At 29.2% G+C, this 19,240-nt stretch overlaps 1 protein-coding gene across 1 annotated transcript in view; it reads right to left on the minus strand.

Annotated features, from left to right (window-relative positions):
* The window catches only part of mthl1 (adhesion G-protein coupled receptor methuselah-like 1), a 39,422-nt gene that overhangs the window by 8,518 nt on the left and 11,664 nt on the right, over positions 1 to 19,240 (minus strand). The window contains exon 2 of the mRNA XM_089225939.1: positions 2,055 to 2,133. Coding sequence (XP_089082065.1) covers positions 2,055 to 2,133 — 79 coding nt within the window. The remainder of the gene's footprint in view (positions 1 to 2,054; positions 2,134 to 19,240) is intronic.

Here is a 19,240-nt window from a genome sequence, read left to right on the forward strand (position 1 = left end):
TTGATATCACCATTATTTTGTAAGGTATCGCAATGAATAAATCCTCGCAGAACACCCTGCTGTATTTTAAACTAAATTTAGTTTTTTTTAATATAAAAAACGTTCATAATTTTATGTTTATATAGATGTCATGTCTGATGATTTTGGGTAATAGATATAGGACTGTTTAAGTATTTTTGTGACAACTCGTTAAAAAAAAAAATAATTAAAAATTTAATATGAATCAGAAGAGTATATTAAAACATTAATAATATTAATATTAATATTTATTTATAAATAAAGAACAAAAATATAAATATACCTATATCTTATCATCAAATATAAAAAGGGTTCGTGCAATAAACTATATAAATATATATATATAATATTTCTCAATTAATTGTAAAATACTAATCGACTATGCAGACATGTGATTTTTAAAATTGACTGACTGAAATACTTATTTATTTTTTAGTTTTTTATGATATAGAAAGGTATGTATTAGATGTAAAGACATAATCTATATTATAGTTTATTATTAGATAACTTATATATAGGTACTGATTTATGTATTAGAAAATAAATTAAATTTCGTAGTAATTTAAAAAAAACATTGGTATAATTAATTGTATTTCATAAGAATTTAAGTTAAATTATTTTAATGAAAGTATGCTCATGTAAAAGCGAAAAAAAATCATAAAATTTAATTAAATACAATATTTACAACCAACCAATAATAATAATACTTGTTAAATAATTTAATGTTTAAACAGGTTTTATATTTATCAATGGAAAATTAATTTTAAAATTAATTCATTTGCTCAGATGTTGCATAAGGTAGATTATTGAAAATATATCATAATTATAATAATTAGTTAATAACATTTGTCAGGTCAAAAAAAAACAGGTAATCGAACCAGTTTTTGAAATGACAGCGATCAGCGATTGTATAATACTACTATAATATAATAGTCTTATTAATCAAAGTTAATATTTCACAAGTGTAAATTATAAAAGATATATGTATAACAAATATTCAATTGAACTTTCAAATTATTCAAGTATCCTGCAAAACGTGTGCGAGTTTAATGATAAAATCACGATAATATTGTTGTTATTATGCTGGATAGTTTTGTAATTTATGCATTACCGTAAGCGGTTTAATCGATGTAAAATGATATTCGTTCATGATTTGGAGCAAAATTATTTTTTTGATTAACCACCATTTAGTAAACACTGGTTTGCCTTGTTTTTTAATTTTTAATATTTTAGATCTAGCAATCTTTAGGTTACAACTTACATGCAGGTGCACATGATGAATTTTATAAACGTAAGCCTCCATAGAATGCAACATGTGGTTTTAAGAATGGGCACTGCAATTACATATTAATTTCTATATCTCTAATATGTAAGATAATTTACCCTAAATTGTAACAATTATCACCACGTTAGATGATAATAGTACATAATAATATAAAAATCGATGATTTGATAGTATTGAATTAATTTAATAGTATTTCGATAGTACACCTCAAAACGGTGCGAGAGGAAATTGAATAGTGGTAAATATAATATATATACAACTATATGATGTAGGTATACGTGTGGATCGTGGGAATAACATATACAGTTGAAATACACTTTCGTAATTCGATATTACTGTTTATTGTCTCGGGATATGTAAGCCTATTCAACAATAATATATATGTATATATATACCGAGGTGCGTTTTATTTATCCTTTTTTTCTACAACGATACAGGTAGACACGACGGGTAATGTAAAATACGAGGTCCACACATAATATATCCTCAGGATACTATTGTATACGTGTATATATATGACATAAATTATCACGCCCAGAAATGATGGTGAAATTAGTGGTACTCGTTCTTGTCGGTAAAACAACACTCATCATCTTCTTTTTCGATTTAAACTTTTGAATTGTTTTTTACCGTCCTATTACAGTGATTATACCGTGAAACGACTCCTTATCTCATTTAACGTAAAAATATAATACAAACGCACACACACACAATAATAATATGGTTAGTAATAAATTCATTTTCAACTCACCTAAACGTCCACCATATATTGAAACACATCGTGTTGAGCCAGAAAAACGCCGCCAGAAAGACAAAATGCATTACAATGGCTGAAACAAAATTATTAAAATTAATTATACTGAATTAAATATTATATATATTTGAATATAATGGAACACCAATTTATATATATATATATATATATATATATATATATGTATATATAATATATACATTATATTAATAAAATGAAAAAATAATTATTTGAAGTGAATGGACGCTTATATAAAAGGGTATACTGTTGATAATTTGGTCTAACTTATAATAGGTACCTAGTTATCTTAAGCCTATCTAATAATAACTCATTTAAAGGGTTTTATCTTATTTTGTCAACAAATTTTAAAGGTAGGTAGGTATTTTCACATACTATATTAGTATAGACTAGGTAGATTTATAAAATAGCTGATAATTAATATGCATTCATTTATTTCAACATATGAAGGTTACGTGTAATAAAAAAAGGGCAAATATAACAGAACGTTGTACCTAATAATAATGTTTTTTACAATAATTCAAGAGATGTAAAATATCCACTCATAGGTACACACTTACATTGTTGATTTTATGGAATCTTTTATACCGAGATAATTTTCAGGTTTATGAGTTCAAGGTGAACACTAGGTATAGTTTTTCTTATATCCTAAAAAAAGTATTAATCTAACTGGTTCAATTAGAAAACCATCACGGAATAATTAACACATAATCTAGTGTTGAATTTAGAAGATCGTCGGGTGTTTCTGAATAGATATCGTGTATGAGCTATAAAATGTAAATATACATCACATATATTTGACGTAGTATTAATTTACAGGTAAATTTAGTTAGACACTGTAAATAATATATTTTACCAAAAAAACAACTGTTCTAATGAAAAATAAAAAGGTACAATTTAAAATTGACTTAATTTGTTTGTATATAATATTATAGATACAATCAATTATAGTTACCTATTATATCAGTATACATATAGCTGTATATATACGCATATTAATCTATGTACATCGAATGAATATAATGAACAAACTTTAAGTTAATTGTATACACCCAAATTCACAATAAATTATTTATGAATATATTCATTAATACTAATATTAATACTCACTAATATATTAGTTTAGTATTGGTGTTAAGAAAACTATATCTTTAATTAAGAATAAAACACGTCAAGAATAATTATATAATCAATCACTTGGTTTTTACGACAGACACACGATGAATGTAAACATACCTAGGTATAGCATATAATATATATATATATATATGTATTGGTGGTATTGTATAAATTACTCAATGGAATGCAGTACCTACTCGTTATGCATGGGCGATTATAATAGTATAATATTATAACGTATACAAACTTAAGAAACACAAAGAAAAAGCAATGTTGTAAGTCTATAGGGTTTGAACTTTTTACAAGTACAAGAATAAGATAAAAATTTTACTGTCTTTATATTTGTGCTAATTGATGTAAGTAGGTTTTCTGTTGTCAAACGTAAGAAACTCAAGGGGAAAAGCCGGAAGAAAGCCAGTTGTGTAGGCAGGTACGCGTTGCTGCAGCAATAGGAAACTCGGTCAACTACAATTGAAAAACAGTAACCGTCGTCGCGATAGTTCATCAGTTTTAAGTTTTGCGAAAGATGTGTGTACTTGACAGTTAAATTCGCTACACTATATCCAATAAAATATATACGAGTGGCTTGGCGTCGTGTGTTAGCTGCTACCAACCACGGAATGCGACTGGGAGTAAGTAACGACCACAGCTATTAGCTCCCGGATGGGTGACCACCCGGGTTCATAGTAGTTAAAAACCTTGCCACACATACACGTGTTTGCTACCTACCGTAACAACCGTAAAAACAACCTACCATACCAAAACCTTACCCCTACAACAGCTAATGGCCTTAGTCGCCGGGCTTAAGATCAATGAAAAAAAAAAATAATATATACAATCATTTCATATGAATTCCTATAGGGAAATCTATTACATGTGTATGCGCAAGTTCTGTCACATGCAACCGTTCTATAAAAATGTAACGCTTAATGAATAGTTAAGTAGAACGACACTAAGGATGATTGGCGAATATATTAACAAGTTCTATATTTAAAAGAATTCAAGGGCGGACTCATTATTCATAAAATGTTCCTTGAATTTATGTACCTAACTGTAAGCTGGTATATTATTAGTTTATTAGTACCTATTTGCAATACAATAGACAATGGTATTGTGTACAAAAATTATTAAAACTTAACTTTAAACAAACATTGTTATGAAACAGCTTATATAAATTTAAGGAAACATATCAATTAACAAATGATATTACATGAAACAATTTTGCAAATAACAATTAATATGAATAATAATTATACTAGGCTGCAGTTATGGATAAAAACCGTGTATTAAGTTTTTGAGTTTAATTTTAAATCTGTTGTTTTAAAGTATTATCTTAAAATGCATATTGTACATAATATTATCAAAATGATGGCATAAAAGTATTTTTATACAATATTCGGCAATCCTAACTTTGTTAAAAATTATATGCATATTACAAGTATAATAAGTTAAACCACACAAACCATGGCGATTAATGTTCTGGACATGATGCAAAAACTAATATTCTTTAACTTTACTTAAAGACTGTTAATTATTTATCCCGAGTGGCCTTCCACAGAATATATACTGATGATAACGAAAAACAAGAGAGAAAAATCGGAATAATCAGTGTTTTTTAAATTCTACATATTTTTGAGTAGGAGTCAGTATCTACTTAACTAAATACAATAATATTTATATTCTAATTTCTAAGAACTGGTTTCAACTTACAAATATTATATCACAACATCCAAATAATCATTATCAGATGAAATTTAAGTACTTCAGTACCTCTATCAAATTAAAATAAGATAAGAGTAAATAGTATTATAGCTAGTAATCAAAACATGAGTTATACAATTTTTGTATTAATACATATGATAATAATATATAATATTAAGCTTCTCACCGTGGTCTACCAAATTGACGGAACTTGCTCAAAATAAAAAATAAAATACGAACCCAATAATAACATACCATGAACATTAAGAAAAGTACCTACTAGACAACTACTAAAATTGGAAAATGTTCTTTACAGATGCTTCAAAAATAGAAAATGGAGTCGGCATTGCAATATTGTACACACTGATAAACAATTAAATACAGGTTGCCAAATGAATGCTCCATATTTTCCGCCGAAGCAATAGCCATTCTCAAAACAACAAAATGCATCCAAAAACAAGATAAAAACTTAAGAGGATGTGATACCCCCATATGTTGTCTTCGTGGGGAATCGTAAATTCCTACGCGAGAGTAACAGGTAGACAATTACATACGTTAATTCCTACATATGTGATGTGTAAGTTCCTACACGAAAAAAAAGGTACACGTGTAAGTTCCTAAACTAGGAATATTATAAGTTATCAATCTAATAACAGTTATATCATTATTTTTAAAATTATTAAATATTATATAGAATGAATAATTTATATTTTTATTTTTTTCAATAAATGACGAATTATTATTATATTATTACAATTATTATTTTTTAAATTATTAAATATTATATAGAACGGATAATTTTTATTTTTATTTTTTTCAATAATTGACGAATTATTATTATATTATTACAATTATTATTTTTAAAATTATTATATTGATAATATTTATAAGGTAAATTATTAAATATTATTAAGAATTATATATTATATAGAATAAAGGGTTAGGTATCAATGTATGACAGTATTAAAATATGATGTATCATTATAACTAATATCATATTGATAACTTATAATATACTTAGTGTAGGAACTTACACATGTACCTTATTTTATCGTGTAGGAACTTACATTCACCCGTCTTCGTCTTACAAGTGCATAACATTGCAAATACTACTGTTTAACGCGGGATAGAACCATTCAGTCTGTACTCTTAGTAGAAACACCAAACGTTAACACAATATGGAAGATAATATTTTCTGTGACGTAGTGTTTTTATTTGTTTGATATATTTAATAAGAAAAAAGTTGTAATACTTTTAAAAATCTGATATTTTCAAGTTTTTTCTTATTAAATATATAAAACAAATAAAAACGCTACGTCACAGAAAATATTATCTTCTATGTTGTGTTAACGTTTGGTGTTTCTACTAAGATTACAGACTGAGTGGTTCTATCCCGCGCTAAACAGTATTTGAAATGTTACGCACTTGTAAGACGGATACAACCCATGCGGGTATCACGTTCTCTTAATAAACAACCTTATACTCACTGGCTCATTGAACATACTACGAAGTTTAGAAAATACAAGATATTGCGAAAATCATATAATAAAAAACCAAAATATTAAAACTTAGGGGAATAAATATCACTTTCATTTGGGTACTGGGTCACACAAATATAAAAGTGAACAAAATGGCGGACCAAGCAGCAAAGGAAACAGCACAACCAAACACAACCATATACAACTTTTGAATATTGTAACTTATAATGACATCAAAACTCATATTAAAAACAAATTTCAAATAAAATGGCAAATGCACTGGTCGATACAACTGACCAAACTCAGGGAAATAAAAAACACAATTTTAAATTGACAGGGCTCGAATCTCACAGAGAAAAAATTATAATCAATCGTCTGCGAATAGGCTACACTTGTTCCTTATGGCCAAAGAAGGAGCCCTCTGAATGCACAGTCTGTGGAGTTACCCTAACATTAAAACATATAATAACAGATATCTACCCTATTTGCTACCAATATTCCAACGAACTCAGAAAATTCAACATTCCAACCAACATGAATGAAGCATTAGGTATCGAAAACATCACAAATATCTTAGTTATTTCCTAAGAAAAACCGACCTATACCTACAATACAATTTAAACCTTCAGCTAACGATAATCATAATATTCATGTCAGTGGAAATCACACAAAATATTAACGCCATATTAATTTGTATAATTTTAGTTCTAAAAATCAGTTATTATGAACTAAACAAAACACTAATAACCTTTGCCGTTGATATTTTTAAGTTCAATAAAAAATATATATATAATATTAGAAATATTGAAATAAAATCCTTTGAAAAGTAAAACAATCGATAGCCTATGATTAAAATGTAATAAATATTATACCTATCTTGCTCATGAATTGCAAGGAAAGTGGTATTTAATTAATTCCGATCCGCTATGCACGTTGTATAGCGTAGGAGGTACCTTCACGTCTACGATTTTTACGGTGATAAAAAAAACCGGCTTCATTAACGAAAACGTGCTAGTGTCGGAAACAATAGTGTACGCATATAATTAAAGTAAAAAAATAAGACTGATAATAATATAGTGGCAGTATTATAGTACGTATATTTATGCTATATAGAGATAAGTACTTTAGCGACTGTTTGGATATTAAACGCTACGCATAACGTAACGCGACCATCATGAACGCGAAATGTACAATGTAGGTACAACACGTAGGAAAACAATAAAATGTTTAAGAGATTTCAAAATGGCATGATGAGCACGATCGAATATCAATGCTATTAATTTTTAAGTATAAAAATAGCCCAGGAGTAGCTTAATATATTAGTATTATTCTACAATTATAATATTAAATCTGCTTATTATATTTCTTACTGTAAAGTAGTGAAATTCACCTAAAATGGAAAAATATTATAGATGATTAACTAAATATAAATTGCATTACTTGCTTAATTTAGCCCTTTTCTATAAGATTTCTTACACAAGTGCAATATAAATACAATAAGTACTTATGTACTTAATACTTATATTATATGCAATAATCCAAAAATTATAAAGAAATTAGAAGTAAGAAATTTAGTTCTTCGACCTTTTCTTTACTATCGTTATCGGTGTCACATTATTTATAATTTCAGTCCTCTAAATCAGCACGGTTTCATCCTAGACGAGACATTTAATGTGCATATTTTAATTTTATTTCATCATATCATAATAATATTATGACAATCTATACGATTCATCGCCTACACCACTACCACCTACTAACTGTTGTAATGACAATGATTGAATGATAGTAAAGATTTTGTTTTTAACGTCCACGAAATCAATAGCGTTCGTGACTCAAAAAAAAATAACACTTCAAGAGAGTACTCGAGTACCTACGGCTATCCAACTAAACATAGTTTTATATAAATATATATATTATAAATATTATTTAATATAAAGTAAAATATATTTTTTATATAATTTAACATAATAGAGAGGGACCTTTAGGTTTTGGAAAAAATAATATCTTATCGGGTAGATACATCGAATTTTCATATAACTTTCGAAAGAGGCGTGCTGTGTATAACATATATGGTTATAAGTTATAAGTTATAACAATAATGTATAATATAGCACATAAATAGTATGTATAATATTACACTATTATATATATAGAGTTTTTATAACAAGTTAGTTAAACATGTATTATAATATTACTATAGTTTTTTTTATCAAGGTTCATACATTGTGGAGTATTTCTTACAAAGGAATTTAGTTTCTGATAATTTTTGTATAACGGTTATTTATACCCATACTATATATTATATTGTGAACACAATAATAAAACTGCAAAATAAGAATTTTTCATGCCACTAGCGATTTAAGAATCGGTCTCCCAAAGAAAAATACTATCGTTTATTGTCAATTTATTACAGTTTCTATGGCGCAATTGAGAATATTCATCCCCTTATAATATCTCTATAGACTATAAAGTAAGTATAATGCAAACGTGTTTCGATTCAATTGAACTTCATTCATATACATTAATAGGCTCTGCATGTGTATGAGGTCCGGCCCTAACGGTCCAACTACTCACAAATATAATATGTATACTAGATGTGAGTGTGCGTCCACATGTGTGGGCACAAATTCAAATTGCCCCCCGTTGTGGGACAATCAAAGAGGATAACTGTGGCTTTAATCTGCTGGTAATGGGCGCTTTTTATGGAAGATAATAATATTGAAATCCTACAATTTATATGCAATTTCAAAAGATAGTATATAGCTTACAAAAGTAGCGTTTCGGATTGAACGCATTTCATAACAATATAATTTCTAATGGCTATTATAGCTGGTTATAATATATAGTAACTATATAAGGTAGTTGTCATTTGTCAGCGATGTGAAGCGAAATATCAATCAAGAAAAATCCATTGGTCGAAGATGCACCTAAAAACGTTTACTTAACGAAGTACAATAATATTATTCGAAATATTTTACATACTCTATAAAATTTAAAAAACTAAACAATTCGTATTCAGTAATATTAATTATTGGCATATGAGATTTATCAATCATTTATAATAAGTTAGAATCGTGTAACAAATAACTAATATTGGTTATCACCACGTATATGTGTGTGTATAACGTATTAATATCGTTTGTGACTGTGATTTTTACATTTTTTTTCTTGATAAAATGTTCGTATTTTCATCATCACAGAATTTCCAAGATAATTAAAATGTTAAACTTGACCTGTGCATGGGATGCGAGGAAGAAAAATAGGTTGTTTAATAAATAAAAATGTGGAAATATGGGTAACAAAAAATGTATTTTCGTAAAGTTTGTGAATTTATGAATGTAGCCCGAAAGAGCTTTGCAAAATAATTGTTCTTGGCTTTTTGAAGCGTTGGACCTGATTAGTTTTGCGCTTATAAAATCACAATATTCATTACATATAAACACATGCAATATCCTTAAAATCATAAATGTGCTTATATCCTATAGTATTTCGAAAACATCACCGTATGTTAACAATGGTATAATTATGAGTAGGTACATTCAAATAATATTATGCTGACCGACTGATAGAAACAAAACAATTCGTTTCTGAGGAATAATAGATATACATGTGTTCTAAAAATTATTATGCAGATCTCCGTTAATTGCAAACAATTTTTAAATTACGACAGTAGAAACAGTAGGTACAAATATTGTTATATAACAGTGATTGGGGACAAAAGAAAAATGCTCGTATTGTATATGTGTATTTACAGTTAATAGCATTGTCACTTGTAATTCAAGCGAAACTGTATAATATACAATAATTCTCAGCAGTTTCGACAATGTCAGTAAAGTCGAATCGTATTGAGAAAAATAAGATGTTGACATTTTCGGTTATAGATATTCCATACGCACGATTGTAATACGACACCTCTTTAAATTAACTGCATTAATCGCTTCGGTTAGATTTGATTATTCGATGTACAAGTATTACGCCGAGGTTTTCGCATTAAAATATTACATTTGTGATGAATTGCATCTCTCGTTGTATCATGTGGAAGGGAAAGAATAACGTTTGTTGTATTATTTTTATTATTATTCCCACAATCCCACGCGTGAGCCCAAATGCATAAAACAAATGATGACAGAGTCAACAGACTACAGAGTTGACTAATGGCATACGCATTTATTCTTCAAAACACCAGAAAACTCCCGGTCGAACTTTTATTTCCTCACGCGCCGTTACGCGTTATATCAAACGCGCAATAGTGAACCGACCGGTACACAGCGGCAATATGTCATCGGATATCGTCGTCATCGCCTGTTGCAGCAGTTCACGGACATTCCGTCGTAACGTTACTGTACATCGTTCTCTCCGTCTCATCCATAATAATACCTTTCTTCGTTTCAAGATTCTTTACTTTTTCAAACACACGGCCTGCACGCAGTACCACACAGCGACAGCCTACTCGCAGCAGTATCCGGTATCTATAATGATTTCAGAAAGAAAGAAAACCTCTTCTGTATATTATATAATGCATAGTACATATACAAACATTTATTTTATTGTTATATATATATATATATAATACAAAAACGGGAGAACGCATACAATATTATATATACCCGAGTCTCCTCATTAGGGCACGCGGTGCAGTGTAATACGTGAAACACATTGCGACACGTGTGCTCAACACGTCGTCTTATCGGTTAACTGGTTTCTATTGTCGGCTGTGAACCGTCGCTAACACACACATATACATATATATGAACCGCTACCCCATACACTTAAACCCTCTCTGGTTGACGATATCGATGACTGTCGAAATTTTGATGGAAAAACGATTTGAACTTATTATACCATCTGTGATAAGCACGTGCGTCGAGGTAGAGAAATGCTTATGTAGTTTGAAGTGTAGTGCATTCCGAATATTTCATCTACTATACGGTTTTCTTTTTGGCAATTGGCATGAATTTTAATGTGCAAACAATGTTGAGGAAAAAAGTTTCATAAGTAAATTGTATTAAAAACTAAATATCATAATGTATATATATTTAGTATCTAGTTATCTACGTATACTGATTGATGTTAACGTAGAATTATCAAATCATATTATTCCTATAGCTTTTGAAATTTAATTTCTTTCCAATTTAACGTAGGCGCCTATATAATAGAGCTATACGAAACAATAATAATAAGAGAGCTAAAAAAAACGTTTTTGAGTTTTAGCTGCAGAGTGCGTTTGGTAATACGTATGTAAATACAAATTAAATACAAATCAACCGCACAAAAAAAAAACAAGTTCCGAGTGTTCCGACATTGTGATGATGTTTGAAGAGACAAACAGGTTACCACAGATCTTTCGAGTGACTTCGGTTCAGTAACATATACACGTGTGTACAGATTTAATGTATATTGTATATAGAAATGTATGTATATGTATAAAATTTACGGCTTGTGGTTCGAATGAATGTCTGAATGTATGCGGTGATGGTAGTGGTGTTCTGGTTGTTTAGTTTTTTATGGATTATTTCCTGTAAAACTATAGTTAACTTCTAAGCCAACTTTTTACGGTCACGGCCACAATAAGACGTTTTTTTTTTTTTACATTTATAATTTGGTAATATTTGCAATACACCGCGATTCAAAATATACCTCAAGTATGTAATGAAGATATTGTATAAAATATAGGTATTACACACAAAATTATATATTATAAAATAAATATACTGTACAGTTTAGATACGTACGCATTCTCAATGAACACACGGTGGCCGCCACACGTGGTATATAAATATAATATTATTTATGATATGATTTTAACTTCAGATTTAATACCGAGAATGGCACATTGCAGAATTTGAATGGGTTCCGTCGTAAAAAAAAACATACAGGTCTTTAAACCACTGTCGGTTTTACAAGTAGAAAAAAAATTCTTTACTAAACACACTCGTATACACAACACTCGTGAATCTCGTTAAGGTACATCGAAATTTGTAGCATATCCAAAACAGAGATACTAATTTAAAAGTGTAATCAAATCATTTCTAAAAGTAATAAACCAGTTTTCTAATGAGTATATCCATAAACATATCTACTATATATACGAGTTTATCATTAAATTTTCGTTGAGATTTCACTGTTTTCAGATATTTTCAGTTGACAATAAATAAACAGTATCTATTAAATACTTAAATAAAATATGTACCTATATAAAATAAATGTATATCTATTATATACATCTATATAACATGAATTTGTTGAAAACCCTCATCGAAAAGCATGGTAGGTTGGATAAATTAACGTACTGATGGATATATTTTTTGTGTTTTTTTATTTTATTGCATCATTGAAAATCACGACATTATTATAAATTATAATATTATCATGTAGATTGTGTTTAGTAAAAATGTTGACACTAGATTGCTATGACATTAGATCTTGCATTATTTTATTTTATTTTATTGACTATTACGATTTATGACATTTATACAAAGGTCAACCGGTCAACGGTATATTATAAATTATAATACAATAACATTTAAAAATATAAAAGCGACTTAATAATAACTTCGTGAACCGTATTATTATAATACCGGCTATAAGGTATAGTATAATCTACGATTAGAATGATCTCATGTATATTATGGTCAACTGATCTATATTTTTTGGAAAAAACAGTATTAATGTCGTTACATAATGCATTATTAGTTACACGACTGTATTGTACACTAACTGTACCGGCCGAAGTGTTATAATATTATGTGTCAATGATCACGCGTAAAATAACATAATATTATGTATAGTTGTGTTGAATACAGGTTCAACAGTGATCGTGGTTAGAGGTCGTAAACCTCCGCACCAGCTGGTGGTTTCGCGAATTGTTTTTTTTTAACGTCACAAACGCAAAATATTACTACATTCGATTTATCGTAAATGAGTGGAACAATACGTATGCGCATGCGTTTGTGATATAATTCGCGCAAAAACATTGTTTTCAATTAGTCAATTTAATATGGCTTAAACTTTAAAGCATAGATTTAATAAACGAAATATTTACACCAGTGGCGGCTCGTGGGTGCTGGTGATGGGGGTGCGACTTTAAATATAATACATTAATGCCCTGCCCCCTAGTCATAGATATAACAAATTGTCAAATTAAGTATAATGAAAATAATAAAATGAAACATTTATTATAACATTATTTGACATGTTGAAATAGGTAATTAAAATAAAAAAATAATAAATTGTTCACTTACAAGTTATAAGATGTATGCAATGACGACAATCTTAGCCGTTTCCTACTAGTCGCAGCCTCGCAGGCCGCAGAAGAAAATAGAAATGAAAATAATATTATAATTATATATAATTATATCATGGACGACGCTACCAGTCGTCAAAAACGCGTATATAAGACCGCAGTTCAAATGTACACGCATGTTTACATGTATATATTATTTTATTATTAAAGTGTCATAAATAATAAAAATGTTTCAAGATAATAATCGACAATAACAATAGCGATTAGCAACCGATAACAACGAGCGTATACGGTTAATTTTAAAAATAAACACTAATATTTTTCTTTATGGACGACGCTGCCGATCGTCCAGACACTGCTCGTGTGTGCATGCGTACCAGCGTACCCATATGCTCCTGGTATCTAAGGGAAACAAATTTAATGTTCGTATACGACAAAATATACTAGAAATTTAAGTTAGGTCTTAATAAAAATTATTTTTTTTAAATTATAGAATTAAAAAAAAAAATAAATTTTCTTCTTTTAATTAATTTTAGTAGGGGGTGCGATCGTCCCGTCGTCCAAGCCACGAGCCGCCACTGATTTACACGAAACAATATACTATATTGCTAATTGTGTGTCTTAAACTCTTAGTGAACTAATGTTACTATTATAGAGTATTCATTAGGTACTTAGGTACCTAAGAAATAAATGAATTAAAAAATAATAATAATAATAATAATAAATCAAAAGAAACATTTCAAATTTTATATAAAAATTGAACACATCATTCAGTGCTTGAAGAAAAATAAGGAAGACTAACTAAAATTGTGTTTTTAATTTATTTAATCAGTTATAATAATGAAAAGATAGAAAACATGCAATTGATTGTAGAATAATATAACATGTATATAATATTATATACTACTGTGACTCTGTGAAAAGTTAAATTATAAATAATTTTTAATAATATAGTGTCTATCTTTTTTTTTAAAGTATCTAACTTTAAGTAACTATTTAATCAAAATTCTACCGTCAACCCATATCAAATAAATAATGTGTATTTCATATTTGCGTCATAAATACAAAACATCACCCGCAAGATTACGTGTGATTGAAATAAAAACAGGATTGGCGAGGAAAAAGAAAATACAAATCGAAAATATTCATATAAATCATATATTTTATTAACACTAAAGTGGGTTCATGTGCAAGTGCAAATTTAGTTATAAGATTTTCAATTGTTTTTGTTCCAATCGAGGTTTCCCAACACAGGTATATCAAGGGTATATACCATAATACGCGTAGGCATGTTTTTTAGCTACATACAATTTCAACAATGTCAGCGTTCGTCAGTAGTGGGTGGTCGCCACTGAACGGAAGAGAAAAATCGTCGTACACACCACGCACGTATGCAAAACAACAACAATAATAAAAATAATATCATTGTCGCGGTCGTCGGCGTCAACCGCATCAGTCGCGTGGGCACCGGGAAAACAATAGCCCGCCGAGCCCCCGTGGTATACGAATTACGCGGCTGACGACAAATTGCACCTCTCACCGCCAGAATATTATACATTATTGTCGCCGTCTTCATGGTAATATACGTATGTTATTGTATAAAATATACATATTTATTATTATTATATTGTTTCGACGACAGTTTTTCGCGGTGGCCGCCTTGTGTTGTATATCAAAAAGTAGCACGGGAAAACGTTTCGTCCTAGTAACAAAATTATTGCACTTCCACTCAATTCCAAACCAAAGACAATAGCTTATTCGGCAGTTAATTTATCAGGAAGTACTGCAGTATAGGTACGTCCGTATAAAAGCATTTTTGATGTACATTACCTACATATATTGTAATTCACGTGTATACGCGTGCTGATGCAGTATGTCAACGGGGTAAGGTTGTATTTCTTAAGGGCCATAAAATTTTGATTTCGAAATTACCACGATGGCGAATCTATAAAGCCCACCGATGAGGTGCAGAGTGAAAGAAAATACTAAAATATCAAATACCTAATGACGTTGTTACGTTATATGTCATTGTCATAACTCATAGGATAAAAACGAATTTAAAAATCATTTGCTTAATTCTTAGTACAACAGATAATGTAATATGGCCGTTTAAATACCATCGAAAACGGAAAGATTTCATTTTATCGATTATTGTATTAACGTATTAAAAAACTATGTCGTCTGCAGACTATCGCTAGCGGCAGGTTTTTGGAAGAAAGTGAATACAATATAGATCCTATCTATTAAACATTTCTATTGCCCACGAATTTTACCTCGTTCTACAGGAAACCATTGATTGTCTATCTCTCCGCCGAAGTATCGTAATAAATAAAATAATTTAGTTAAAACGTGTCTAATGTTTACGAGGGTTGACCGTCAACGACGTCAACTACTCGCGTGGACGGGCCGTAAACACACGCAATGCCAATGTTTATAACATATAATATTATTATCATCGTATAAAAATCTCCGGGATATTATAACACGAATAAATAATACATATAAACATATCGTCGTAGAGATGTTTTTCTAAAAATATAACGCGGATATAATAATATCGTAGCAAATAAAGAAGCAGTGGCTAGCACTTTGCAGTGAGTTTTGGCAGGAAATAAAGTTCGGGCAAATTTTCAAGCTTCTCGTAAATCACCAAATCGTCATGCGAACGAATAATAAAATTATAATAATATTAGCGCCAGTTATTTACGATACATCGCATATATGTACATATACTAATATACTATTTATATATAAATATAGTATATTATGCATTTTAAAATCATTATTCATTTTATTATATACGCATATATTTTACACCGTGGCCAAAGCTTGATGGCGATATTGTACATATTATATTAATATTTATAATACTCAGGGAAATGTCCGTCAGTGCACCGCCACGTTTCGGCGACGGCGGGAAGAACAAAATATGTTTAAAAATAACGGACGCTCTTGTTTGACCGCGGCGGCAGGACCACGGCAGCTACACGGTGGCGTTTTTTATCCACGATTCGTACTCTATGTCACATACCCGCAAGTATAGCTACCGTACAATAATAATAAATTGATCGCGAGAGCATCTTGTTTTTATAGAAAAAATCGAGATATTTTTTACCAAAAGTATTATGAAAAATACCATCATCGTTATTCGTTAAAACAACTCGATTTCGGTGCAATTATATTATACTGATTGAGAATTCTACTCGAAAATCATCATCGTTCGTATTACGTCGTAATATGCCGAACGGGCGGCATCGACTATCGCCTGTTTACTGTTGTATATTCGTATAGGTAGTACAATATAATATATAGGTAGGGTGTATTATGTAAACGTACATTAAATTTTGTTATTTGCTCTCCTTCAGTAAATAAAAAGTAGTGAAATCGATATCGATCTGGATTATTATAATATTATTATCGTTAAGACTAGAAAATCCTGAACATTTTATGTGTAGGTACGACGCTTATCTGGCGTTGCGACGATGTTATAATAGTATGCAGAGCGCGCGCGGATAATGATCCGTCCAAAACCGCAAATAGAAATTCGGCACGAAACACGACGGCGGTCTCGTTTACCACAGCATAAGCTCACCCAAGTTCTACACACGGATTCCGTGAATATTATTTTATTTATAGGTAACCTACTATATACAGCGGATTACATTCTAATCACACCGATTTACAGCAAAATATGTATATATTATTATTTGGGTTTATGTTTCGGTCATCGAGATTCGATCGCGCGGTCGTGATAATAATAATAATATAACATTGCTGACGTCGCATTAAATCCCAGTATATTTTGACACAGAGCATTAGCAGCATCATGACATTATAATATTATTTACTTCTATTCCGGAGAAAGGAATTTCAGAGTGTTAAAATCTATTACAGTTGTGTGTGTGTGTGTGACGAATACGAAACTAACGAGTTACAAGTTTACCACATAATATTCAAGCGAGCCTTGATATATTATTAAATTTATAATATAATATTTATGTTATGTTAATTATACATGCATATTAGATATAGTTAAACAGATTCAGTTTCATTAAAATATTATTGCTTATCGATGTGCTTATACAGAATCTGTCACGGATAATAAATTAAATATAAACTATTATTGAAAATTATATGCCACATTTTAATGTTCTTGGATTCTTGCTTATATCCAATATCTTATCAAAAACAATGGAAAATAATGATTAATTTATCAACAAATCCAAATTATATATGTACACTTACTTGAATGGTATATCTATCGATGCCATTGTACATGGCCCTTGGCCCTACAAGTTATGTCTAGAAATCTTAATTGGTTAAAGACAATTAATTTCTTGCAATCACACTATTTTTGATTGTTCAAGAAGGACAAAAATATGACAAACAAAACAGTTGATAAGAATGTATTCATGATTGACATTTTAGAAATGCCAGAAATAACTAAAAAATGTATAATATAAAATATTAGTAAATACTTTTGAAGAATCTGATAAATTGAACTCCATATCTACTTATCATGTATTTAGCGTATTTTGTAACTGTTGTCTTAAGTCGTTAAATATTTTAATAATACATTGATAATAATATTATAATAACGAAATTTGATTTTAATAAATACATGTTATCTAGGAAAAAACTACTTAAATAAAAATTATGACAAACACATCGGTCAATGTAAATATACCAGTAAAATATTTTAATAGATGCGTATGATATGATGGAGATGGATTCTCATTTATATATTAATAATAAAATTCTAAATATTTAAGTTAGTAATAGGTACACAATACACATTACCCATCATAATATGACATTTGATCTTATGGTTTAAATTACGTTTTATTCTTAAGTATTCGGATTAGGTACGGCACACACTGACAGTTCTATGATATATAGGTCACAGCTTTGTTTAATTGTATAACTCAATGACTCATTTTATAAAAAAAAAAACCCTATAGATAAATTCGTATAGTTGTAAATCGTAGTTTGATTAATGATATATACACTATATATTATCACACGGACAACGTACTCGTATTTAGAACTATTATATTGTATTAAATTCTAAACCAAATAATAAACATTATTTGATTTATTATCATTTTTTCTACTGAATGAGCTTCAATAATGATTAAGACTTTAAATATATTATACATTTATTTGTTTTACAGGCAACCGAATATATATTATATTGTATTGCTTAGTACCTACTTACTTTACTTATAGTACTTTTTACTAACATTCATAAGCTAAAAATCAAAATATTGTTTTTGAAACAAAATTTGATATGATTTATTAAAATTTTAAGATATTACCGGGTTAATTATTGTAATATTGATCATAAAACAACAAAACGTTTTATAATATTGTCTATAAATTATAAGTATTGTATAACTAATATTCTACATACTACTATTCTCGCTTATGTCCATGTTTATAAATTTTAAGTTATTAGTATACACTTATAGCCTATAGGACTTGCCGTACGTGAGTGTTGAATTAAGATTTTATTAAATAAAAATTATAATGTCCATTATTATTTATTATAGTTTTGAAATGGAGCGACCGTCCGTTCGATGTGTTAAAAACGATTTACCACGTATAAACATTTACCTACC

Source organism: Diuraphis noxia, unplaced genomic scaffold, assembly GCF_037042655.1.
Source record: "Diuraphis noxia isolate RWA-SAM2 unplaced genomic scaffold, SU_Dnox_SAM2 contig0004, whole genome shotgun sequence".
NCBI classification, from domain to species: Eukaryota; Metazoa; Arthropoda; class Insecta; order Hemiptera; family Aphididae; genus Diuraphis; species Diuraphis noxia.